Source organism: Mustelus asterias, chromosome 2 (assembly GCF_964213995.1).
Source record: "Mustelus asterias chromosome 2, sMusAst1.hap1.1, whole genome shotgun sequence".
NCBI lineage: Eukaryota > Metazoa > Chordata > Chondrichthyes > Carcharhiniformes > Triakidae > Mustelus > Mustelus asterias.
The window spans coordinates 67,312,935-67,339,128 of NC_135802.1; the positions used below are offsets into that span (position 1 = coordinate 67,312,935).

The 26,194-nt window shown below is 44.0% G+C and overlaps 1 protein-coding gene across 2 annotated transcripts in view; it reads left to right on the forward strand.

Annotated features, from left to right (window-relative positions):
• Positions 1-14,302: 14,302 nt before the first annotated feature.
• Positions 14,303-26,194, forward strand: part of igfbp1a (insulin-like growth factor binding protein 1a) — a 1,218,336-nt gene continuing 1,206,444 nt past the window's right edge. Inside the window, exon 1 of one of the 2 annotated variants that reach the window (XM_078236621.1) lies at positions 14,303-14,798. In XM_078236621.1, the coding sequence (XP_078092747.1) occupies positions 14,450-14,798 (349 nt within the window). In that variant the 5' untranslated portion in view covers positions 14,303-14,449. The remainder of the gene's footprint in view (positions 14,799-26,194) is intronic. The other variant, XR_013500302.1, reaches the window with a different exon arrangement.

Sequence of the window (26,194 nt, forward strand, 5' to 3'; positions counted from 1 at the left end):
TCCTGAGGTTATGGAAGGTGCTATATGAATGGAAGTCTGTCTTTCTTTAAACATGATGTGGAGATGCCGGCGTTGGACTGGGGTAAACACAGTAAGAGTTTTAACAACACCAGGTTAAAGTCCAACAGGTTTATTTGGTAGCAAATACCATTAGCTTTCGGAGCGCTGCTCCTTCGTCAGATGGAGTGGAAATCTGCTCTCAAACAGGGCACAGAGACACAAAATCAAGTTACAGAATACTGATTAGAATGCGAATCTCTACAGCCAACCAGGTCTTAAAGATACAGACAATGTGAGTGGAGGGAGCATTAAGCACAGGTTAAAGAGATGTGTATTGTCTCCAGACAGGATAGCCAGCAAGTCCAGGAGACAAGCTGTGGGGGTTACTGATAGTGTGATATATACCCAACATCCCGGTTTAGGCCGTCCTCATGTGTACGGAACTTGGCTATCAGTTTCTGCTCAGTGACTCTGCGCTGTCGTGTGTCGTGAAGGCCGCCTTGGAGAACGCTTACCCGAAGATCAGAGGCTGAATGCCCGTGACCGCTGAAGTGCTCTCCCATAGGAAGAGAACAGTCTTGCCTGGTGATTGTTGAGCGGTGTTCATTCATCCGTTGTCGTAGCGTCTGCATGGTTTCCCCAATGTACCATGCCTTGGGACATCCTTTCCTGCAGCGTATCAGGTAGACAACGTTGGCCGAGTTGCAAGACCTTCACGACACACGACAGCACAGAGTCGCTAAGCAGAAACTGATAGCCAAGTTCCGCACACATGAGGACGGCCTAAACCGGGATGTTAGGTTTATGTCACACTATCAGTAACCCCACAGCTTGCCTCCTGGACTTGCTGGCTGTCCTATCTGGAGACAATACACATCTCTTTAACCTGTGCTTAATGCTCCCTCCACCCACATTGTCTGTATCTTCAAGACCTGGTTGGTTGTAGAGATTCGCATTCTAATCAGTATTCTGTAACTTGTTTTGTGTCTCTGTACCCTGTTTGAGAGCAGATTTCCACTCTATCTGACGAAGGAGCAGCGCTCCGAAAGCTAATGGTATTTGCTACCAAATAAACCTGTTGGACTTTAACCTGGTGTTGTTAAAACTCTTACTTTCTTTAAACAATCATAGAATCAATGCAATGATATGTACTACATTTGAATGTTAAGTATATAGGATCCCTTACAGATGAGGTAGACCAGAGGACTTTAAAAGAGCATTTGTATTTTAATCTGTGTACAGTTATAGAGTTTAAGATATTTGTTTTGTATAGAGTCGCTATTGAGTGCGAATTATTTATCTTTATCTTGTGAGAAAAATGAATGATTTTGTAGTGTTTCTCTTGGACAGCTGGAGGATGTGCTGTTTTGTACATTGTAATGCACAATCTAGTATTTTATTGCCACAGTGGAACAGTGCGTAATTGATGTATCATTTTCATATCCTGAAATTCATTAAAAGTACATTGTTTTTAAATAGACCCTGAAGTCAATTAGAAGATATTTGTTTGTGCTCAGCAGTAATTCTTCAGGTTGACAGACACTATTATCTTGAAGTCAGAAGAAACAATCACAAATGTTGGGGGCGATCTTACCAGTTTGGCAGAGTGTTGGTTCTGGCAAGTAAAATGGAGTGAATCGCACAGACGATTCCAGTTGTAATTTCTGACCGTGTTTTGAGCCTCATTGACGAAGCTTTTTATGGTCACGAAAGCCATGCTGCACCCGTGGCGGCCTCCCTCTGATTCACCCGCTATGGCTCCTCTTAATCACGTCAATCACTGGGCAGCTCCACACAAACAACTCCCCAGCACTTGTTCCACAGTGACTGTGGGGTGGTGGCAGCCAGGAAGCCTGTACCACATTTCTCAGAGGGAGCCCTGAGCAGATTTCTCGAAGCAATGCAGCAGAGGCAGGATGCACTCTTCCCCCACCCCAGGAGAAGGCCTCCCAACAAGGTCACCACCCCCACCTGGAATTCAGTGGGAGCCCTGGTAAGTGAAATCTTGCCGCAAAAAAGGACGGGCCAGCAGTGCTGCAAGAAGATGAATGGTCTTCTGCATTCAGCCAGGGTATGTGAGCTTCAAGCAGTCTTTCTGGATCCCCTTACACACCCCTCACACCTCCACCATCACCTCTCACCCAGGCACTTCAGCCATTGCCAACAACTATAAGGAGGCCCTCCTCCCCCTCCCCCAATCACCATGTTCTAACCACTCACTGCCATGCTCCTCACACTCCAGCTCCCACACAAGACCAACGCCTGCCACACTTCATCACCATCTTAAATGTCAACACTGCCACCTGAACTCTCCCTATCTGTGTCATTGCAGGACAACTCAATCACAATAAGCATGAACAAGCACACCCAGCTGGAGTAATGCTGGAGGCCAGAGCCCTCAGGCCATTTGAGGAGAGAGCAGGCCGGGGTGGAGGAAGACCATGCCTGCGCTGATGGTGAAGTGGGAGCAGCAGACAAATGTGAGAATCCTCAAGACATGCTGTCATTCCTCAAGTCTCAAGTGAGTAATCAATGTTTGCTCCTTTATCCCCTGTAATACATTAATGGCATCTCCCTTCTCTCACAGGCAAAGCAGCCGAACAGGTCGGACCATCCTCGCAGTCTCTGGACCCACTGGACACAAGCAGTTCTGAGGGAGACTTCTCGGACCCCACCGTTGAAGATGTGTCAGCTCTGTCCCGCACTCGGCACCTTGGTAGGATCGCTAAGTAGACAGGCTCCTGATTCACTCACTGGTGAGCATCTCACAGCTGAAGATCCGCAGCAAGTGAAGGCAGTGATGTTCCAGGGAACTGGCACTCAGAGGAATGCCGAAGGCCAGGACTCTGCTGAACCCCTTGCCAATGCTGTGCCTCTGGCTACGGTCATCCAGAGCTGATGGAGCTGAAAAGGCAGAGTCGTGAACTTCAGCAGTGGATGATAGCATCCCGCCTCAAATGCAAAGCTGACTGGAAGACTCCCATCGTTTTGTGCCTGAGAAGATGGTGCCGTCACATCTAACGCAGTGAGGGTGGGGTCCACAGTGGAGACCTTGGTGCAGGACCTGCAGTCCATGTTGGGAGATGTCCGCACCATCATTCAGCTCATGACCTCCATGTCTAAGGGCTTCAACTGCATGGTGCAGACACTGGTGGGAATCCATGAATGGCTGTGCCAGTGGACGGTGGGGCTTCTGGACCACATTCCAGCTGCCCCCTATCCCATGGAGGACCACTGGGTCCATCGGGCACCTGAAGGGATGAGGGTTGTCTGGCGCACAGCCCAGGGCCTTCCACCCAGTGGTGGTGTCCAGCCTATCTGAGTCCTCCCTTCCTGTGAACGACACACTTCCAGCCCCACACACCATTGAGGGCAACACTGTAATACCAATGCTGCCTGAAAACAGGCCAGGGTCTTCAAGGTCCAGGCCCCACAACGAATGCCCGCCAAGGTCATCTCAGGAGGAGAGTGGAAGTCAGCAGGCCTCCTTGACCTCAGCTGCAGATCACGGGGAAGCAGTGGGAGGATGAGGAAGAGTAAGAAGTGATAGGAACCTAGTTGGGACAGGTGAAAGTAAGCACAAGTGTAGAGAGGTCATCACTGAATATAGTAACAAATAATAAATCACTCCGTTCACTCACAGAGCCTCCACCCTGTCATTTCATGCCACCAAGCTCAGCAGACTCACACACGCACCCAGCCCTTCATTCCTGTGGAGTGTGAGAATGGCTGTGCCATGTCTCTCCCACACTGAGAACAGAGTGAAGAAGCCCTTCTGCAGGCCACCCCGCACTCACCCCACCCCACCAAACCCCTTTCAAAACTACAATCAATCCAGTTCTATGTGCGGATCAGTACCCATTACCTTTGATTGAGTATTGTTTGCCGTGCTAGCAAAATCTACTTATCGCAGACCTACCTACAACTGAATGTTGCAGCTGAATCTTAATACCTGCTCACCGTTGTAACACATAAAGGCCAATTCTGCTGTAAGAGATTACCTTTTGGGATAACATTAGCACCCAATTTATTCGATGAATCAGAGGGGGTATAATATTGCCGGGACAACATATTGCTCCATGGTGCCAACAAACAGGAACACTTATGTGACCTAGAAGCCACATTGAAGCACCTTCAGACGCATCAGAAAGATAAGTGTGACTTCTTTCAAACATCAATACGATAGTTAGGCCATGTGATCGATAGCAAGGGTTTACACAAGGCACCTAAGAAGATAGAAGCTATCATGGAGACCCTACGACCAACAAATGTAACACCGATAAGATCATTCTTAAGGTTAATTAATTATTACGGGAAATTTGTTTCAAATCTCGCAACACTGCTTAAATCATTGCATAACTTGTTGTGCATAAAACAAGTATGGCAGTGGACACCAGTGTGCGAGAAAGCATATCAGTCCATTAACAAAGCTTTGAAGAAGTCAGAAGTGTTGATATATTTCAACCCAAAGTTACCACTGCAACCTGCCTGCGATGCAGCACTGTACAGGGTTGGAACGGTGGTCTCACACATTCTACCTTCAGGGGAAGAAAGACCAATAGTTTTTGTTTTGCATACTTTAACAAGTGCTGAATCAGATTATGCTCCTTTGAAGAAAGAGGCATTGAGCATTATATTTGGAGTGCGGAAATTTCACCAATAACTCTATGGTCATCACTTCACATTGCTGACGGATTACCATCCCTTAACTATGTCTGGGTCACATACCGATATTCTATCACTTGCTGCCAGCAGATTTCAATGGTGGTCTTTAATATTATCAGCACGTTCCTACGAGATCAAGTACCGTCAGTCCGAAAGCCATGCCAATGCTGATGCACTGTCATTCATGCCTGTGCCACTCAGTAATGTTTCCAATATCTTCTATTTTTCACAGATAGAATTCATCCCAGTGACTGCTAAAGTTCATTGACAGACCAGAAATTACCCCATGACAGGGAAGGTACTGGAAATGGTGTTAAAAGGGAAGATAGCGAGAACACATCCCGAACTAAAGCCATATATTACCAGAAAACTTGATTTGTCAGTACAGGGCGGATGCCTGTTGTGGGGGACGAGGGTAATAATTCCTTCAAACCTGTGACAAGAAGTGTTGGAACAATTACATGAAGAACACCCGATAGGATCTTTTAAGAGACTTTTGGATAAGTTCATGGAAGTTAGTAAGATAGAGGGTTATAGGTAAGTCTAGTAGGTAGGGACACGTTCGGCGCAACTTGTGGGTCGAAGGGCCTGTTTGTGCTGTAGCTTTTCTATGTTCTATGTTCTAACACCCAGGTATAGATTGAATGAAATAACTTGCAAGGAGCTACTTGTGGTGACCTGGATTAGATGGCTAGGTTGAGGAAAAAGCAGGACTGTGCCAATCATGTGTGTGGGTAAGGAATGCACTGCCGTTGTCCCCTTTGCATCCATGGGAGTGGCCTAAAATGTCTTGGCAATGTCCACACATTGACTTTGCAGGTCCATACGGGGGGCACATTTTCATGCTTGTCATAGAGGCACACTCAAAATGGCCAGAAGTTGTTCTAATATATTCAACAACTGCGGAACAAACCATTTAAAAGCTCAATGAGAGTTTTGCCAAATTTGGGAAACCAGAACAAATTGTGAGTGTGAATGGATCATACTTCATGGCTCAGGAGTTTGAAGACTCTCTAAAGATGAGTGGAATCCAACACATAAAATCAGCACCATACCATCCATCTACAAATGGATTATCTGAAAGGTTTGTCTAGCCCTTGAACTATTCACTGAGAGCCTCCAAGGACCAAGGCTCATTAAATCTTCAGCTTTACTATTGCTGAAGAAAATATTGAGAATACAATTGATCTACTCTTACCGCAGGAGATGTCAGTGACAGTAGATCACAATCAGCAGTCACAAATCTTAAAAAGAGAAGGTAATTCCAAAAGACGCTTGTTTCGACAAGGGGGGTAAGTTTAGGCATGCAGTTACTCCACCAGCAAAAAGTAGGTTCCTGTAATTGTATTGTCTCAAACTGGTCCTATCTCCTATACAGTACAAACTGAAGATGAACTAGTGTGGATCAGTTGTTGGCCACATGTGTCAATGTGCCAGTAGTGAGTATGCCAGAGCTGCCTCAGGATGAACTACCATCCATACCATCAGATACTGTGACTGCGATTTCTGCTCAATTATCAGAAACCGAGATTGTCAAAGAATCCCCTGCTGCTACTAGGCCTCCTTCTACAAAAGAGACTGTTACTCCTTCCAGGGTAGAGACATCCCTTTCCACTGCCAGGGAACTTTCCCAGGAGAAGGCTTGGAAGTGGATAGGCTGCCCGCTCCATGGAGTGATAGTTAAGGCCAAAATTAGGGGAAATTTTGCGAGCGGTGGAAATGTGTGTGAGAGAATCAGTGATGATGTCCCTTGTGTTGCTAATGTGTAAGATCCTTGTGGACTGGTACCCTTTGAATGTCTGATGACCTTCTGAGAGTGTGAGTAGAGAGCGAAGCGTAAGTTGACCTACCCTGGTGGAGTGGATGAGATCATTGGTTCTCTTCTTGCACTGGAGAGCAGTCTACTTCTGTGGCCTGCAGGGGCTGACCACACTAGTGGCCCCTACCCAAGTCTGGGTGGTAAGTTCGGTGAACCTTCGGCTCCCATCACAGGGTAAAGGTCTGGTCCTCAACTGCCAGGAGAAGTGTCACCAGTGCATTGTAGCTGAACTTTGGGGCACAGCACATGTTTCTCCTCGGAGCCATCACTCACCACAACAAGTCCTGAGTTGCAGATAGCGAATGTGTGCGCTGGTAACTTTGAAATATGGTGCCCAGAACGATGATCTGATGAGCTAACAGCAGGATGGATGAATTCCAGCCTGTCCCACCGCAGCAACTCGCCATGCCAGCCAGCATGAATCATGCCAACTTTACCACCTGCCACCACACTTAGTCGCTGTAGTGGAAAGTTCCATCCCATGTTAGTTTCCAGCCTGGAGGAATTAACCCTACTACTGGGCAGATATACACAGTGTTCAGAACTTGGCTGCAGTTTAACAGTAACTCCCTCCCCCCCACACTACAATGTCCCCTCCTACTACTACATTCCTTTTAACTTCCCAACTTAAATGAGTGCATCATGTGCCGGGGTCAGTTTGTTCATCTTCCCTACAGTCCTGGAGTTCACCCACATGAGCTGCAGGAACATTGAACCTATTGGACAGGTACAAGGGCTGAAACTCCTTCATTGCTAACTTGTGGATCCCCATGCCTATCTCACTTACGGTTACACTTGCCTTCCCTGTCCACGGATAAAATCTGAAGTACCTAGCCTAAGTGGTATGACTGCCTCCTGGAAAAATGTGCCAGGTAACTTATCCTCTCCCTGATGCGTCTACAGCTCTGACTGCAGCTCATTAACTCTGAGCTGAAGTTGCTAGAGTTACGGTGAAGAGATTCAGGGCCATGCTCAGCTCCACAGCATCTGTCAGTTCTGTCTTTGCACCCTCCTGAGGTTGCAGATGTGTTTCAAACAGTTGGAAGAGTTCTGTGAGCCCATGCCTCTGCGCTTGCCTTGGGGAGGTATGAGAAATGCTCCCAGAAGACCCTACTGAAGAATCCTACTGTGGATACCAGGAAGCAGACTCCATAGTCATCAATATACAGCCTGTACTTTGTTTCCACAGCTCCATCTCCCTCTCATGCTGTAGCATAAGAGAAACTGTAACTATCACACCCTAAACCAGGAAAAAGTGATCTGACGAGAAATCTCACACTCACACCCATTGCCTTCTCTTAATGCAGCAGCAAATCCTTCAGACTTCATCATTTCAAATAACCCAGCACTTCAACAAAATCAAAAAGAACTTGCAAAAAATAATCAGCAACTCAGCGAGTCATTGATGAATGCTTTTAAATAGCATTGTAAGTAGGTGCTTTTCTGTTACTGAATATATTTTCAACTGTGTTAGGATTACGAGAGGGCTGTATTTGAAGAGGTGAAGTTGAAAATGGCAGCATTACACACTGGCTGACATAATGATCTGCCCACGCTCCATACTTCCACTACACTCTCCGAACAACTACATGAACGTCTTTGTCAAGATAACATTCAGTTCAGGTCAGAAGTGTGTCACGACTGCCCCATTGTGCTGAAACTTTGAGCACAAGGAGCATTTTTGTTTCTCTCTGAAAGCTAAAAGTCTCAAACTTGACTCCAACCTGCCTCCCATCTGCCTATTTTCAGATTTGATGTGGAGATGCCGGCGTTGGACTGGGGTAAACACAGTAAGAAGTCTAACAACACCAGGTTAAAGTCCAACAGATTTATTTGGTAGCAAAAGACACTAGCTTTCGGAGCGCTGCTCCTTCGTCAGGTGAGTGGGATTTCAGTTCACAAACAGGGCATATAAAGACACAAACTCAATTTACAAAATAATGGTTGGAATGCGAGTCTTTACGGGTAATCAAGTCTTAAAGGTACAGACAATGTGAGTGGAGAGAGGGTTAAGCACAGGTTAAAGAGATGTGTATTGTCTCCAGCCAGGACAGTTAGTGAGATTTTGCAAGCCCACGCAAGTCGTGGGGGTTACAGATAGTGTGACATGAACCCAAGATCCCGGTTAAGGTCAGCCTCATGTGTGTGGAACTTGGCTATCAGTCTTTGCTCAGCGACTCTCCGTTGTTGTGTGTCGTGAAAGCCGCCTTGGAGAACGCTTACCCGAAGATCAGAGGCCGAATGCCCGTGACTGCTGAAGTGTTCCCCAACAGGAAGAGAACACTCTTGCCTGGTGATTGTGGAGCAGTGTTCATTCATCCATTTTCGTAGCGTCTGCATGGTCTCCCCAATGTACCATGCCTCAGGACATCCTTTCCTGCAGCGTATCAAGTAGACAACGTTGGCCACATTGCAAGTGTATGTACCGTGCACCTGGTGGATGGTGTTCTCACATGAGATGATGGCATCCGTGTTGATGATCTGGCACATCTTGCAGTGGTTGCTGTGGTGTCATGGTCACTGTTCTCCTGAAGGCTGGGTAGTTTGCTGCGGACAATGGTCTGTTTGAGGTTGTGCGATACTTAGTAGGCAAGAAGTGGGGACGTGGGGATGGCCTTGGCGAGATGTTCATCTTCATCAATGACATGTTGAAGGCTCCGGAGAAGATGTCGTAGCTTCTCCGCTCCGGGGAAGTACTGGACGATGAAGGGTACTCTGTCCGCCGTGTCCCGTATTTGTCTTCTGAGGAGGCCGGTACGGTTTTTTGCTGTGGCGCGTCGGAACTGTCGATCGATGAGTCGAGCACCATATCCTGTTCTTCTGAGGTCATCTTTCATCTGTCATCAAACCAGCAGACAAAGGAGGGGCCATCGTCATACTGAACAGAATGGATTACTGCAAAGAAGTGTACCGATAACTGAACAACGAGGAACACTACAGACAGTTACTCGCAGATCCAACCAAAGAACACACCGTCAACTCAACAGACTGATTAAGACAATTGATCTGGACCTTCAGAGCAGCGTCCGTGCTCTCATCCCACGTACTCCCCGCATTGGAGATCTCTACTGCCTCCCGAAGATACACAAGGCAAACCCACCCGGCCGTCCCATCGTTTCAGGCAATGGGACTCTTTGCGAGAACCTCTCCGGCTACGTCGAGGGCATCCTGAAACCCATTGTACAAAGCACCCCCAGCTTTTGTCGCGACACTTCGGACTTCCAACAGAAACTCAGCACACATGGAGCAGTTGAACCAGGAGCACTCCTTGTAACAATGGATGTCTCGGCACTCTACACCAGCATCCCCCACAACTATGGCATTGCTGCAACGGCCTCAGTGCTCAGCGCCAACAACTGCCAGTTTCCAGATGCAATTTTACAACTCATCCGCTTCATCCTGGACCACAATGTCTTCACCTTCAACAACCAGTTCTTCATCCCGACACACGGAACAGCCATGGGGATCAAATTCGCACCTCAATATGCCAACATCTTCATGCCCAGGTTCGAACAAGACTTCTTCACCGCACAGGACCTTCAACCGATGCTATACACGAGATACATTGATGACATTTTCTTCCTTTGGACTCATGGTGAACAATCACTGAAATAACTAGATGATGAAATTAACAAGTTCCATCCCACAATCAGACTCACCATGGACTACCCTCCGGAATCGGGTGCATTCTTGGACGCATCTCCATTAAGGACGGTCACCTCAGCACCTCACTGTACCACAAGCCCACGGATAACCTCACGATGCTCCACTTCTCCAGCTTCCACCCTAAACACGTTAAAGAAGCCATCCCCTACGGACAAGCCCTCCGTATACACAGGATCTGCTCGGATGAGGAGGATCGAAACAGACACCTCCAGATGCTGAAAGATGCCCTCATAAGAACAGGATATGGCGCTCGACTCATCGATCAACAGTTTTGATGCACCACAGCGAAAAACCGCACCGACAAACACGGGACACGGTGGACAGAATACCCTTCGTTGTCCAGTACTTCCCCGGACCGGAGAAGCTACATCTCCTCCGGAGCCTTCGACATGTCATTGATGAAGACGAACATCTCGCCAAGGCCATCCCCACCCCCCCACTCTTGCCTTCAAACATCCACACAACCTCAAACAGACCATTGTCCGCAGCAAACTACCCAGCCTTCAGGAGAACAGTGACCACGACACCACACAAGCTTGCCACAGCAACCTCTGCAAGACGTGCCGGATCATCGACACGGATGCCATCATCTCACGTGAGAACACCATCCACCAGGTACACGGTACATACACTTGCAACTCGGCCAACGTTGTCTACCTGATACGCTGCAGGAAAGGATGTCCCGAGGCATGGTAGATTGGGGAAACCATGCAGACGCTACGACAACGGATGAATGAACACCGCTCGACAATCACCAGGCAAGACTGTTCTCTTCCTGTTGGGAAACACTTCTGCGGTCACGGGCATTCAGCCTCTGATTTTCAGGTAAGCGTTCTCCAAGGCGGCCTTCATGACACACGACAACGCAGAGTCGCTGAGCAGAGACTGATAGCCAAGTTCCGCACACATGAGGACGGCCTCAACCGGGATCTTGGGTTCATGTCACACTATCTGTAACCCCCACGACTTGTCTGGGCTTGCAAAATCTCACTAACTGTCCCTGGCTGGAGACAATGCACATCTCTTTAACCTGTGCTTAACCCTCTCTCCACTCACATTGTCTGTACCTTTAAGACTTGATTACCTGTAAAGACTCGCATTCCAACCATTATTTTGTAAATTGAGTTTGTGTCTTTATATTCCCTGTTTGTGAACAGAACTCCCACTCACCTGATGAAGGAGCAGCAAGCGCTCTGAAAGCTAGTGTCTTTTGCTACCAAATATACCTGTTGGACTTTAACCTGGTGTTGTGAGACTTCTTACTGTGTTTACCCCAGTCCAACGGCGGCATCTCCACATCAAAGAAAATCTACCCATGCTATGAAATCAAAATTCCTCACGTCACAGAGCAACCCAAACTTTCAACAAAGAGCAAAGAAGAAAGAAAATTACAGCACAGGAACAGGCCCTTTGGCCCTCCAAGTCTGCACCGACCATGATGCCTGACTTAACTAAAACCCCCTACGCTTCCAGGGACCATATCCCTCTATTCTCATCCTCTTCATATATTTGTCCAGACGCCCCTTAAAAGTCATTATCGCATCTGCTTCCAATACCTCCCCCTGCAGCGAGTTCCAGGCACCCATCACCCTCTGTGTAAAAAACTTGCTTCATACATCTCCTTTAAACCTTGCCCCTCGCACCTCAAACATATGCCCCCTAGTAATTTCCTGATAGAAATTCTTCCCTCCCTGCCCACATATCTCAGAAGGAATCCTATCAAGATTGGGGTTTCTCCTGAATGAAAACAATGATTTTTGGTAAACTAATCTTGAACATAGGCTTTATAGATCCTTCACACTCTTGTTGTGTATCCACTGATTCTCCATGATGATGTATCACAAGTTCTCACTGGCAATAAAGGAGGGAATATTCTTTTCCTTAATTTGTAGCCACTGAAAATAATCCAAATTGCAGTTTGCAGCACTAAACACAAGATAGCATCTGCATGATTTACAGGAAATACAGTGTCAGTGATAAGAATAAATGAATGGGCAAAACTATGGCCTAATGGGGTTCAATATGGCTAAGCATGAGTCATCCACTTTGAAACTAAGGAAGTTAAATCAGTCTTCTAAGTGGTGGAAAACTAGGAACAGTACTGTTTTACATGAGCTACCAGTCTTTGGAAGTTAGCATCACACTGCCGCTAAAATTCATATACAATATGGTATATGGTATAGGGTTATGGTGAGCGGGCGGGCAAATGGAGCTGAGTCCACGAAAAGATCAACTATAATCTTATTGAATGGTGGAGCAGGCTTGAGGGGCCAAATGGCCTACTCCTGCTCCTAGTTCGTACGTTCTTATGTTCTTATATTATTCATTTTGTGTGCAGCGCATTTGCACTGGAAGCTACACATACTAATACACAGGGCCTTATTCTTTGCAGACAGAATGAATCTGTACATACATCTATTTCAATTAAACAAAGCAAGTGACAGCCATTCATTGACTCATTCCTCAGAGCAATGCCTTGACTAATCAGTGCCAAGATGCCTGGTTTAAATTTCAAACAATGCTTGGCAGTTAACTGTCAGTCACCAATCACTGGTGCATTCTCCATGGCAATCCTAGCCCACTTGCCAATCAATCAGTGTTTTCTTCACATACAGAATAAATCATTGTTTTCCCCTTTGTGTTCGTATCCTGGCAAAGTGTCTTGATGAGTGCAAGACAAAAAGCTTCAACGTGTGTCTTTTTTCAGCAATACCCAAGTTCTGGATTACCAAACATCTATTTATGAGATCAGGTTGCAAAAATTGACTTGTATTCCATTTCGAATAGAGGACTGAATGGTGATCTGATTGAGGTGTTCAAATATTAAAAGGACTTGATAGGATAATGATAAGGCGGCACGATGGCACAGTGGTTAGCACCGCTGCCTCACAGTGCCTGAGACTCGGGTTCAATTCCAGCTTTGGGTGACAGTGTGGAGTTCACATGTTCTCCCCCCTTATGTGTGGGTTTCCGCCGGGTGCTCTGGTTTCCTCCCACAATCTAAAGATATGCAGGTTAGGTGGATTGGTCATGCTAAATTGCCCCTTAGTATCCCTAGATGTGTAGGTTAGGGGAATGATGGGATAAAGACATAGGGTTACGGGGATAGGCCCTATGAAATGGTGGACAAATCAGGAACAAGAGGACATAATCTTACAATTAGAGCTAGGCCATGCAGGTATACAATCAGAACGAATTTTTCACGGAAGGTTAGAACTCTCTCTGCAGGTAATAAGAAAACTGAAACTCTTAAGAGTGAGGTAGATAGATGTCTGTTGGGTAAAGCTATCAAGGGATAAAGAGTAAAGATGAGAAGATGGAGTTGAGGTGCAGAACAACCGTGATCCAATTAAGTGATGGAACAGGCTAAAGGGACTGAATGGCCTACCCTTGTCCCTATTGAATCCATGTCAAACCATTGCTTACCCCATATTGACCACACATTGTAAAACCTTACTGTCAAACATGAGGGGTGGAGTGACGTTTGTTTAAATTCAATAAAAATATATGGACATGAAATATATAACAGCATCCAATGCGAACACAAACATGTTAATTCTGAGTGCTGTTCTATTTAGGCAGAAAGGCTGTGCCTGGTTCTGTTCAATATCAAAACTGAAAACAACAAACAAGGAGACCTTCCAGCAACACTCCTGATCCTTAAAGACCTTGATTCCAAACAAAATGTTGCCATAGTTGTCTTTTTCAAACATCAGCACAGCATTTTAATCTAGCTAAGTGTACCATCCAGTGTTTTCTGTCTTGCAAAAATGTTTTGCTACACAACTGAAGTCAGCTGCCAGCAATTGGATATCTAATTGAAATTTGAATTCTATTTCATCTACTTCAATGCTTTTCAATCATTTTTATTTCAGTTTTCTTTTTCAAAATGAAAACATTATAGAGATCAAAGGTGTGTTAGTGTTCCCTGTCACTGTTGCTGTACTATGAAGTACAAGGAGAGTAGATTTATTGCTGGAAAAGTAATGAAGTTATCACTGTATATCCATCTGCTTCTTGGGATAAATAGAATGTCAAGTCACGACTATGTTGTTTTGGCTATAACCCAATTCTTCAAGTTCCTACTGGTACAACTATGTATTTAAGACCCAGCGAAAGTATTTTTCCACTTCATGCTGTACGATTACACCCACATGTAAGGAATAGCTAATCAGAGTCCTGACCGGAATTTATCACTAACTAGTCTAACCATTGTATAAATAATCCTGACTGCCCTCAGTGAGACTAGGTATTGTGAGTACGCTCCTTTTCTCCATCTGGTTTACTTACTGTGTTTCGATGTGTCTTTTAAAGTACTGGAGCGTTCTGCTTGCGCTGCTTTCACCAATGATGCTGGAGGCATCTGGGCCGATCCGCTGCTTGCCCTGCACCGAAGAGAGGTTGGCGCATTGCCCACCCGTGGATAGTACGTGCACAGAGGAGGTGGTGAGGGAGCCAGGCTGTGGCTGCTGTCGGATGTGCGCGCTGTCTCGTGGCCAGCCGTGCGGGGTGTACACGGCACGTTGTGGCGCGGGGCTCCGCTGTTTCCCCCAGCTCGAGGAATCCAAACCTTTGGAGACACTCATGCAGGGACGGGGCATTTGCATGGAGCTATCTGAGGTTGAAAGGATTCAAGCAGTACAAGCAGGTAACCAAGACAAATGCATGTACGATATGGTGATGGAATGGACCAACCTAATATGAAATAATTGATTTGTTCTTAGTAATATCACAATACACTGGTATTACCGCAGTAACAATGATTATTAGAATAAATGGAGATAATGTACAGTTGCTGGTTAAATTGGACTTTCATAACACTTAAAAATGCACTGTTTGTTTGCTTACCTGAAATTCCGACAAAAGAAGAAATTGCATAGAAAATGAATATAGCTTCATGTCCTGGCCAATATTTATCCCTCAATTAGCATCTCAAAAGCAGATTAACCTGCCATTGTCGCGTTGCTGTTTGTGATAGATAGCTGTACACAAATGAGCTGCCACATTTCCGACATTACACAGTGACTACACTTCAAAAGCATTTCATTGGCCGTAAAGCACTGTGAAATGTCTGGTGATCAGCAAAGGTGCTATATAAGTACAAGTCTTTCTTTCTGTCTATAAAGCCTTTGGTAAAATCTTACAACTCTGAGATGATCATAAATCTTAAAAGCTGAAAGAAGTGTTGCGAGCATCCTTTAGTGTCTGAAGCCTTGATCTTGCCGATGTGTGACCGCAGGAGTGTTTGGCTTACAGATTATTTGTTCCTGATGACAATACATCTTCAAATACACGCTTCATTTGCTGAATTCAAGAGAAATGATCAGAAACACACATTTAATAAACAGAACTATGGCAGGGGGATAGTGTACTCAATTCTGCTGCGTGCAATACAGAACTTATAGAATTTTATAACTGGTTAAAAAAAATAAAACCGCAAGGAAGGAATATTTTAGTTTCATTTAAACATCATAAATATGTTAAAGTGTAGCTAAAAAGCACATGATCTCGTTCATTGCTCACAGTAACTATATAAAGCTTGAGTCTCTCACATTTCTGAGTTATTTGATCTTTACCCCCGCAGGTAGTGAAATCAGTATCATACTTGTCATCGTTTATGTACACTTGTAGAGTTCACTCATACAGTTCTCTCTCTGTGCAGACTGTGGCACAAAGAATGTTTCATGGAACTGTGCCATAAAGTCATAAGCTGCACACTAAATAAAAGAAAGAAAAGCAGACATTTTTGTTTAATATATTTTAAAATTATGATCCCTGGGCAAGCCAAATTAGAGCCAGATGCTTTTCAAAAGTTTGTTTATAGTCAGAAAAGATTAGCACAGTGTTTCTGTTCATATTAAATCCTGTTATGGTATTATCCATTCCTCATCTCACCCCATGTACACACACACACACACACACAGCTGGAACAACATGGCATTCACCGGCATTTTATGGAATTTCAGAATTTAAGATGAAAGGTGCTGATGCATACAGAGATATAAGGACCTCCCGACTCACGAGGATTTCCAAGCCTTTTTTCACTCCTGTGAAAAATGATCAGGACTCACTTGCGTATTTAAGAGTCGTAGATCTGCCTCACTTGTGAAATAACTTGAGAGAGGACATCTGATTCAAGGTTTTCAGACTGCCAGGAAAGTAGACAAATGTTAAGACATGTTTAAATATATCAACTCACGTAAGCTGAGTAAGATTTCGAAATGAGCAGTCTACAATTACAGTGATGCAAAATTTGGAGATGAATTGTTTCAAAAGGGATTAAAACAGATTTATTGCTGAACAAAGGTGCAGGCAGCTATGAGCTTCAATCTAAGGTCAGCCAATCTAAGATGAATAGGAAATGAAAGAACCAATGGGGTTTGCTCACTGAATTGTGATAAGGAGCCATACAGACAGGAAAGTCCCAGTTGTCACCTCATGTTGTACTGTATTAGCTGATAATGTCAATTGAGTGAAAAAGAATATAGGATGCAATTCTCCCAAAAAGTGACGAAGTGTCAGGTTCAGTCAGAAAACTGACATTTTCACTCCAGAGAAACAGGCAGGTTTTCCGGTGAGATCTTCCCACACTTTGCCATTTTTTTGAAGGGGTTCGTATTTTGCACCATCGTTGTGAGATGTGGGGCCCTCGCCAGCCCGGCTTCACAGAGAGCTGAGAGATTTACTGAGAATATGACCTTTTTAGCAGGTCATATTGAGATAAAGCATATGGGATCATAAATGGAGGTATCAAACACAAAACCAGGGAAGTTATGCTGAACCTTTATAAAGCTCTGGTTAGGCCATGACTAGAGTGTCATGTTCAGTTCTGATCACTGCACCTTAGGAAGGATGCAATTGTCCTTGAGAGGGTACAGAGGAGATTTACCATAGTGGTTCCAAGGATGAGGGAATTTGGCTACAAGGTTAGGCTGGAGAAGCTGGGTCTGTTCTCCTTGGAGCAAAGGAGATTAAGGGGACTCTTGATAGAAATGTACAAGATTATGATAGCTTTAGAGGATAAAGAAGAGCTGCTCCCATTAGCTGATCCTACAAGAAGGGCGGCACGGTGGCACAGTGGTTAGCACTGCTGCCTCACAGCGCCAGGGACCCGGGTTTGATTCCGGCCTCGGGTCTCTGTGTGGAATTTGCGCGTTTTCCCCATGTCTGCGCGGGTTTCCTCCAGGTGCTCCAGTTTCCTCCCACACGCCAAAGATGTGAGGGTTAGATTGATTGGCTGTGCTAAATTACCCCTTAGTGTCAGTGGGACTAGGAGGGTAAATATGTGGGGTTGTGGAGATAGGACCTGGGTGGGATTGTTGACGGTGCAGGCTCAATGGGCCAAATGGCCTCCTTCTGCATTGTAGATTCTATGATTCTATGAGTGGATATATATTTAAGGGTTTGGGAAGGAGATACGGGTGGATGTGAAGATGAATGTTTAATACAACCAGAAGCTGTAATGACTTGTGTGGTGAACCATAGATGGTTACCACTATGGGTACTGAACCATAGATGGTTACCACTATGGGTACTGAACCATAGATGGTTATCACTTTGGGTACTTGTACAGATGTTACTCTTGTTACTGTTGGGGTTAGGGTTGGGGTGTTCCACCTTTTGGTATTGTTCTGTGGTACACTCCGGTTGGCTCCGCCTACCTATAGGAGTATAAAGGTCACTGCACTGCCTGGTGACCCTTTAGTCTGGGATTGTATTGTTAAGCAGTATGCTCCATTCTTGTTGCTAATAAAAGCCTTTATTTCCCGGGTACGATCCAGCCTCCCGAGTGAATTAATCGCGCATCAACTTGTAATGACTTGGAAATTCTATGCCAACAAAGCTTGTGATCAATCAGCTCCCACCGGTTTCAGAAGATGGAAGTAACCTAGGCAACGTTGACTGTCCAGCTATTTCTGTATGTTGGACAAGAAATGTTATGATCATCCTTATAGCCTGGAAACATCCAAGATCTACTAATACGATGAACAAACCTATTCTCGTGACAGATCCAAATATGTCTTTTTAATTAGATTTGTGTGAGATATCCTACATTCCACTGTCCCCCTTTAAGTAAGCTAGTGAGTCTGAATTCCTTTGTTTGCTATAACTGGCATGTAATTGTTAAGCAGTCATGCTATGGAATGGATTTTCATGGATCAAGAAGAGTGGGAATGGAGGTGGACAGGTGCGTCGATTTGTCTGCTAGTCAGCATGCCAGTTTGCCATGACCATCCTACCAACAAAAGCCACTTTTTGGAAGGTGATTTGATTTATCATTGTCACATGTATTAGTATAGAGTGAAAAGTATTGTTTCTTGCATGCTATAGAGCCAAAGCATGTCGTTCATAGAGAAGGAAAGGAGAGAGTACAAAATGTAGTGTTATGGACATAGCTAAGGTGTAGAGAAAGATGAATCTAGTGTGAGGTAGGTCCATTCAAAAGTCTGATGACAACAGGAAAGAAGCTGTTCTTGAGTCGGTTGGTTTGTGACCTCAGACTTTTGTATCTTTTTCACGACGTTGGAACAGCTGGCTGCCCACATGCTGGTTAGCAGGCCAATTTTAGGCTGTGGATTAGAGTCCAACTGGAATTTTCTAGTTGGCCTGCAGGTTCCCCTACACAATCAGCAGGACACCTAATGCCTGGAGGTAGCTTCCCAGCAATAGACCGGTGGCAACCCAACCTGCCTGCCCCCTCCACCTACCCAGCCTCAGCTGCGGTTTAAAACACAAATCCCTGCCCCAAGTGTCAGTTATGCTATCAACAGTTCTGCAGTCATCACTGACACTCAGTCTCTTCTTGTAACGCATTTGTACTGATTGTGGCTCCCTTGTGTTTGCTTAGTGTTTTGATAGGTCTGTGTTTGATTTGCGTCTCTAGCTGTGCCAGATTTTGTGCAGCAGCTATGCATTATAGAAACATCTAAATCAGCATGATTTGGTTGGTTCCCATCAGTTTATTAGCCGATTTTCTGTTTTTTTTTCATATAAAGGGTTCACTTATCAGGCATTCTCTGTTACTAATTTCTGTCATGAAACTTCATGGGGGGTGACTCTCCCAAAAAAATTCCAAGTGTCGAATTCACGTAAAAACTGGAGTAAATGCCATTGGTTTTTCAGCGGGAATGAAAATGAAGCTCCCACACTCAGTGCATTGCAGAGTTCCTCTGCATAATTCAAGTTAAAATGCTACGGCCGAGGCCTATCCCCGCTGGAGAGGCTGGCAGCATAGTGCTGAGCAGGCCACTGTGCATGTGCCGATCTGTCAACGCTGAGATCGGTGCATTCGCAATGAACCCCGTCTGCCGGCCTTCCGATTGCTGGCCAGCCCCGCAATCGCTGCCCCCCATGCCCCCCCCATGGCCCAATCGCTGGCCCCCCAAACATGCCCGGGACAGCCTCAACCACCCCAGCAGGCTGACTACCCCACCCCCACGGGGCAGCACAGTGGCACAGTGGTTAGCAATGCTGCCTCACAGCGCTAGGGACCCGGGTTCAATTCCAGCCACGGATAACTATCTGTGTGGAATCTCCCCGTGTCTACGTGGAATTCCTCCACGTGCTCCAGTTTCCTCCCACAGTCCAAAGATGTGCAGGTGAGGTAAATTTGCCATGATAAATTGCTCCTTAGTGTCAGAGAGATTAGCAGGGTAAATACATGGGGCTACAGGGATAAGGGTGGGGTTGTTGTTGGTGCAGGCTCGATGGGCCGAATGGCCGCTTTCTGCAGTGCAGGGATTCTATGATTCTATAACCCCCCACAGCCATGATCTCCTGATCCATCCTTCCCACTAACAGCCCCAACCACCCCCCCGACACATCCGAACCCTCCCCCTGCAGCTCGACTCACCTCCACAGTCCCGACTCCCCGCAGTCCCGACCCAACCCCGATGGCCAGCCCCGACCACTGGCCTCCCTCCCTCTGTCACTCAGGCGGAGGGGAGAGGCTAGCAGGCCTGGAGATTTCAGTTCCGGGCTCGCTAGTGCTATTTAAAATATATCTAAATTAGAAGCTGCATACATTATGTAGCTACACACCAGAAATCCGGTGATGGGAGATGGGCGGATGCCCAGCGCGAATCATGTGAATCAGCCGCTGTCGATTCTCCCGGCCCACTGCGCTAAAAAAGCAGCATAGCAGGTTGGGAGAATCGCCACCCCCCATATTTCTTTAACCAAAACTTAAGATTTTCCTAATTTAACTTGTGCAGTTATTTCTTTTAACTTTTTGCATTTTAATGGGCTGAAATATGACAAAAATTATAACCAAGCACAGAATTACAAATCCCAGAATTGCTACAGCACAGAAAGAGGCCATTCAGTCTGTCATGTCTTTGCCAGCTCGCCTTTGGAGCAATTTATGAGCGCCATTGTCCCCCAACCTTCTCACTGTAGCCCTGCACATTCTTCCTTTTCAGATGACAGTCCAATTCCCTCTTGATTGCATACTGAATCACTCTGTTGTTAACTCAGATAGATTCAGCTATGTTTATAGAACTGGTTGTGTGAGCAGATCTTCTGATATTGTACAATAAAATGCAAGGTCTACCTAAAACCTCACAGCTGCCTGGGTTTGCTCTATTGCCATGTGTTAGACAATTAATCTGAGTTTTACAAAGTAGGTTTCTCAATGTTTCTAGTCAGTAAAAACAAGTTTCCCATCCTCTGCAGGATGTCAATAGCCTGAGTAAGAGCTTGTCTTCAACAGAGTCATTTTTGATTGGCTGTGCAGAAACACGCCTGGCCAGATTTGTCATGTGACATTTTCTGCTGTGGTTCATTGAAGGATTTGAAGTACGCATTAAAGTGATTATCAAAATAAGTCACAAGTGCCTTATGACAACAATGCCGTCACTAATGCTGTGTGTTTTCCAGTAAGTTGTACAATTTGTACCAAAACATGAACCCCAGAGCTCAACTCTTCTCCCTCTCCTTCCAACCTAACAATATTTGGAAGTTCCAATGACTTTCTTTTTAAGTGTAGTCACTTATAATGTAGGATAGTGCAGCGGCCTCTTTACGCACATTAAGTTCCTAAATACAACTGACAAGATCATCTGTTTCTTGGTGATGTTGTTTGAGGAAAGAAGTATTGATTATGCCAACAAGTGAACCTAAATCAGCTACAACAGCAGAAAAACAGAAAACTCAAATGCTATGATGAGATGAGACCGACAATCGGCTACAGGAATTGAATTTTGTGAAAGTAGGCATGAACTTGTTTTCTTAAAAAATTGTGGATTTTAACAAAAAATAACCAAAATAGTTTAAGATACCTTTGCAGGCTTTGTTGCATATATAAATATAGACTTCGGATAATGCGGTTATAACTTTTCATTCCTACCCAGCTCTGGTCTTTGTTGAACTTGTCGGTGTACTTATGCCCGCTTTCGAAAACCATATTAATTTGTGAATACTGAAATCAGTGGAATGAAATCTGATGACCTGTATAATGGGTGTCAATATGCTATTGCCTAGCTTGCATTACTTCCCAAAACCGATTTCACCCCCGACAACTCAAGATTGATTTTGCAGGCTGGTCACATGTAATTAAAACATCCACTGTACCGCCTAAGGAAGGTCTGCTAATGAAATGCAGTAGGTATGGCAACCAAATTTATTTATTCGGCGTTAATGCTTTACTTATAGTTTGATTTTTGGGGCTGGTGCTGTGAATCTGAAGTCAGTTACAAACTAAAATGTGCCTACTTTTGATAAAGGTGCAAACTGATGACTACTGCATAGCTCCATGTGAGGTGGGTGATGTGACTGTGGCATATGAACTCTGTCCCGACTGAAGGTAGCCAGACTAGCTCAGCTCTGCTTCTATTGACTAGTACATTAATCCATGGGATTCCATAAATTCTTCCAGCCATAAGAGTTGTGGCTATTGTTCATAAAGAAAGCTGTTAGAGAGTTGAAGTGTAGCTGTCAAGTGTATGTTTACAAAATGTTTCCTGTCAGCCACGGCTTGAGAAAGGGTTAATTGATCATTCCTTTTAGTTCAAACCCAGGAATCAACATAGTTCTGAGTTAATCATCACCTCACCTTGTCTACCTCAGTTAGCTATTTAACCAAACTTTTCCAAGTTTTAATGTCCCTCAGAATACAAAATGGCTCTTTTATTTACTCCCCACCCCCCACCACACCCCTTCTCCCCAGTCTTACAGTCTCCATATTTCCTGTGGCCAAGTCGGCAGACATGAGGTCTCCTCTGAGGTCGCCAGAAATATCATTAGATATAAGCCGGTAGGAGGGACACAAAAACAATTTGTAAATACCACTGACCTGATCTTTCTTCTCTTTTCTGTGAGGAAGGTTAAACCTGCAGCCCACCCTCCCCCATTTGTTATTGGCTACAAACATCAGTAGTTCAATGAGCTGTGCCAGTTTCTCAAAGGAAAGCATTCCAGCTTTCCATTTTTCTGATTCGAAATCAATCTGTCTTAAAAGTAATTGGAAAGTTTAATTGTAATTTGTTCTTAGTTTTAATAGATGTTGTAAGTGGGAGAGCCTTAATAGGATAATAAGATTTTTAAACCATTAGACGTTAAGGCACTGACAGAACTGCCAGCATTTAGTTAAATGACTTTTAAAATAAACTTATGAGCTAACAAGAAAGCAGTTTACACATATGAGATGAGATAGGAGATTTAGACAAGCGATTATGATTTTAATACACATATGCTGATATTTTGAATGTATTAATGTATTTTTAAGGTATATTGTTCACTTTAGTCAAGAGTAATTTGCTGCGAAGCATCATGGTAAAAGGCATTAGGGCAAAGCCATATTCCAAGAGAACATTTAAATCTTGAGAATATGCAAGATTTATCAATGAAGTTTCGGATGGAGAGAACATTTAGAACACTTAATCATATTTCATGAATAGGGTTTATTCATTGTCCAGACAAGATGGATGCTTGCTCAGACATGGAAGTCATGTGTTAATCTGGCTTGGCAGTGACCTATATGGGAACTCATGGGAACATTCATTTGAACTTTGGGCTAACATCTGAGGTTACTAGGTATCACAGGAAGTGGGGTCAGCCAAGACAGGAGTTAGTTTCTGGATTTTACAGACTAATAAAATGCCATTATGCGAGAGGGTAAGAAGCAATTGGCTAAGGTATATGACAGGTATTACTGTTGATTTATGTACACTGAAGATGATTGATTTAAAGTTAATGAAAGGCAGGAGTAATTGATAAGAAACCCTATAATTGATCTGTTTTGAATTGTATGCATTAGATTTCATCGGAATGGTCTAGCTGCACTATCTCAGAGATGCCCTGACCATTTTGATGGTCTCCTGGTGGCTGCTGGACTAAATAAAGCTACATCTTTAAACTGAGATACTGGCTTCGTGAGTCTTGTATTGTCTGAAGTTTAGGTTGTACCAGCCACCTCAGAAATCCCATCACCAGATGAATACATATCTCCAGTGTTGGTTAAGCGAGTGAATGGTGTGTAACTGGGGCAATGTGCACTAAAACCTTGACAGCACAACATGCCACTCTGCAACCAAGGCACATTTTAAGAGTAAAGGACACTTCTATATGTTCCACCTGTATAGGTTTGAAGTACTTACAGATAGATTTAAAGTACTTACAAACACAATTTTGAATGTTCAGCAACAGAAATAGGTTAAAGGTTTAAAATGGACATTATTTTGATTTTTTTTCCAAAATTCGTTTCCTAAAGGAGAGTATGGTACGAGCATCAGAAGTAAAAGTCTGTTGTTTTGAAGTCCTTGTTCACACAGGATGTTTGCAATATTCCATTAGATTTATTGCTGGGTTGCAGCCTACGTTTTGTATTTATTTGTATTGTTGACATCTACTGTTTAAATTATTGCAAACACAGCTCAGAAGGTATGCTTCATTCTTTTTTTTATTCATTCTACTTTCTTATTTTGGAGAAATGAGATGAGGATCTGAGGTGACATGAAAGGGAGACATATTTATATCTGAGGGGGGATTGACACAACACACTCATCGAACCATCATTAATTAGGGGATAGAGTGTAGTCCCTGCTACCAAAATCTAGAGTGCAGGAAGGTGTGTTTCCTATATTATACCAGGGAAAGGAATATTTCCCAGCTGCTTGAAAGGAACTTGAAAGGGACTGGAGAAGAACTCGTGTTTCTGGTTAATGTCAAAACCTTTTTCTTCTTAGTGGATAAGTTCCACTCCAGTTCAATGGGTCCTGAGGTGGTTGGTAACCTCAATGCATGATATACAGACCCTGCCACATGCAAGGAAGAGGGCTTAGGTAGATGGGTTGTTTGGAGGTTTGTACATTGACCTTTTGATGACTCCATATTGCCACTGTGTTCATCCAATGCAGTTTCTCAATGTGTTTGGTGGCTTTCCGAATGAAGCTTCTCCATTTGCTCAGTCAAGGGACAGAAAAGGTTGCATTACAGACAGGGTAGAGATGGTAAGATCACTCTCCCCCTTTTCCACCTCTCAACTAATCGCAACAACATAATTTTTTTTTAAAAAGCATTTTAAGTTCTGTAACTCTCAAAAATAGGCACAACAGTTTCTTGTGAACTTTAAAGAAAAGAATACATTTTTATTTTTCAACACCTAAATGTAATTGCAGCAACACCCACTCATCCTCACACACAAGACATGCACGCACAGGAAAAGGTAATTACAAAAGAAGGAGTTTGGAAGTTTCTGACGATGAATTCACAGTGGCTTACTCCTTGCAACAGTCAGTTTCTGGCTTTGCTTCAGGTGAAGTTGTAGTCAAACCCCTGTAGCAAATATCTGGCTAGATTTTGCAAATCAGTAAGTTCCCTTCTCTGTCTGCTGGTGAATTCAAGGTGGGATTCTTTCTTTGCTTGGTGGGATCCCTCCCATCTGTGGTCTACTTGTCTCCCAGGTTGACTGACATTTGGCTGCTATCAACATTTTTGTTAATAAATGCTTCTTATCAAAGCTAGTTTCCATCAAATGACCATAGTATTGGTGTTCCCTTGTCACATAAATGGTCTCTGACAACATCAGCATTGACACAAAATGGGTTTGAATCTCGGCCATTCGTATTACCTTGTGATAGAATGTTTTTTCCTTGTACACATCCTGTGGAATTTCATTCTGCAGCCATTAAGTGTGTGTGGTTATTATGCATCAGTTTCTGAAGGCAATAGTAAATGTGAAATCCACAGGATAGTATTTTTAATGTTTTCTCAAATGAACATCCCAAAAGATAATTTACATTTGAATGGCTTTACCAGACAAGCGAGTTACTTCCAATACATTTGCAAGGAGACAAGGAGTTTAAAGTTTATTATTAGTGTCATAAGTAGGCTTACATGAACACTGTAATGAAGTTACTGTGAAAATCCCCTAGGAAGGAGCCCTCTTGATTCAATTTTGTTATAATGATGTACCATGATGGTCCATTCTCCCTGTTGTCTTTTTTAATGAAATGTTCATCTTTCATGTATCTGTGGGTACACCTATGTGGATGTTATAGGAAGCAACACTAAACCAACTGACAACAAATCACGAGTAATGAAAAATAAGACCATTATAATAGACTAAGGGAATGTACAGAGCATCAGAAACAATGCATAGCATGTGAGGAATACAATCTGAGGAATACAATGCATTAAATTTGAGCAATAGGAATAACCTAAGTATGGTACAGACAGGAGAAGATAGGCTATTATAGGCTCTATTATAGGCTCTATTATAGAAATATTATAGGCTCTAATGTATTTTTAAAAAGATGGAAAGGAAAAAGAAGAACGTTTTAGCTGTTATATCAGAAAGAGGATAATGGCACTATCAAGGAAAACAAACATAATGAAGAATGAGACCAGAACAGAATTCATATGGATTGAGATAAAGGATAAGAAGGGGTTGGTTATATGATCTGGAGGTATTCTGTCGGCCACCAAATAGTGAAAAGGAAGTGAAATGAAAAGTATGTAGTGAGAATTGAGTAAAATCAAAATAAACTGATCCCACTGCTGCCAGGAATAATTTGGATTTTGGTCCTTGCAGCTGAAGTCTAACGG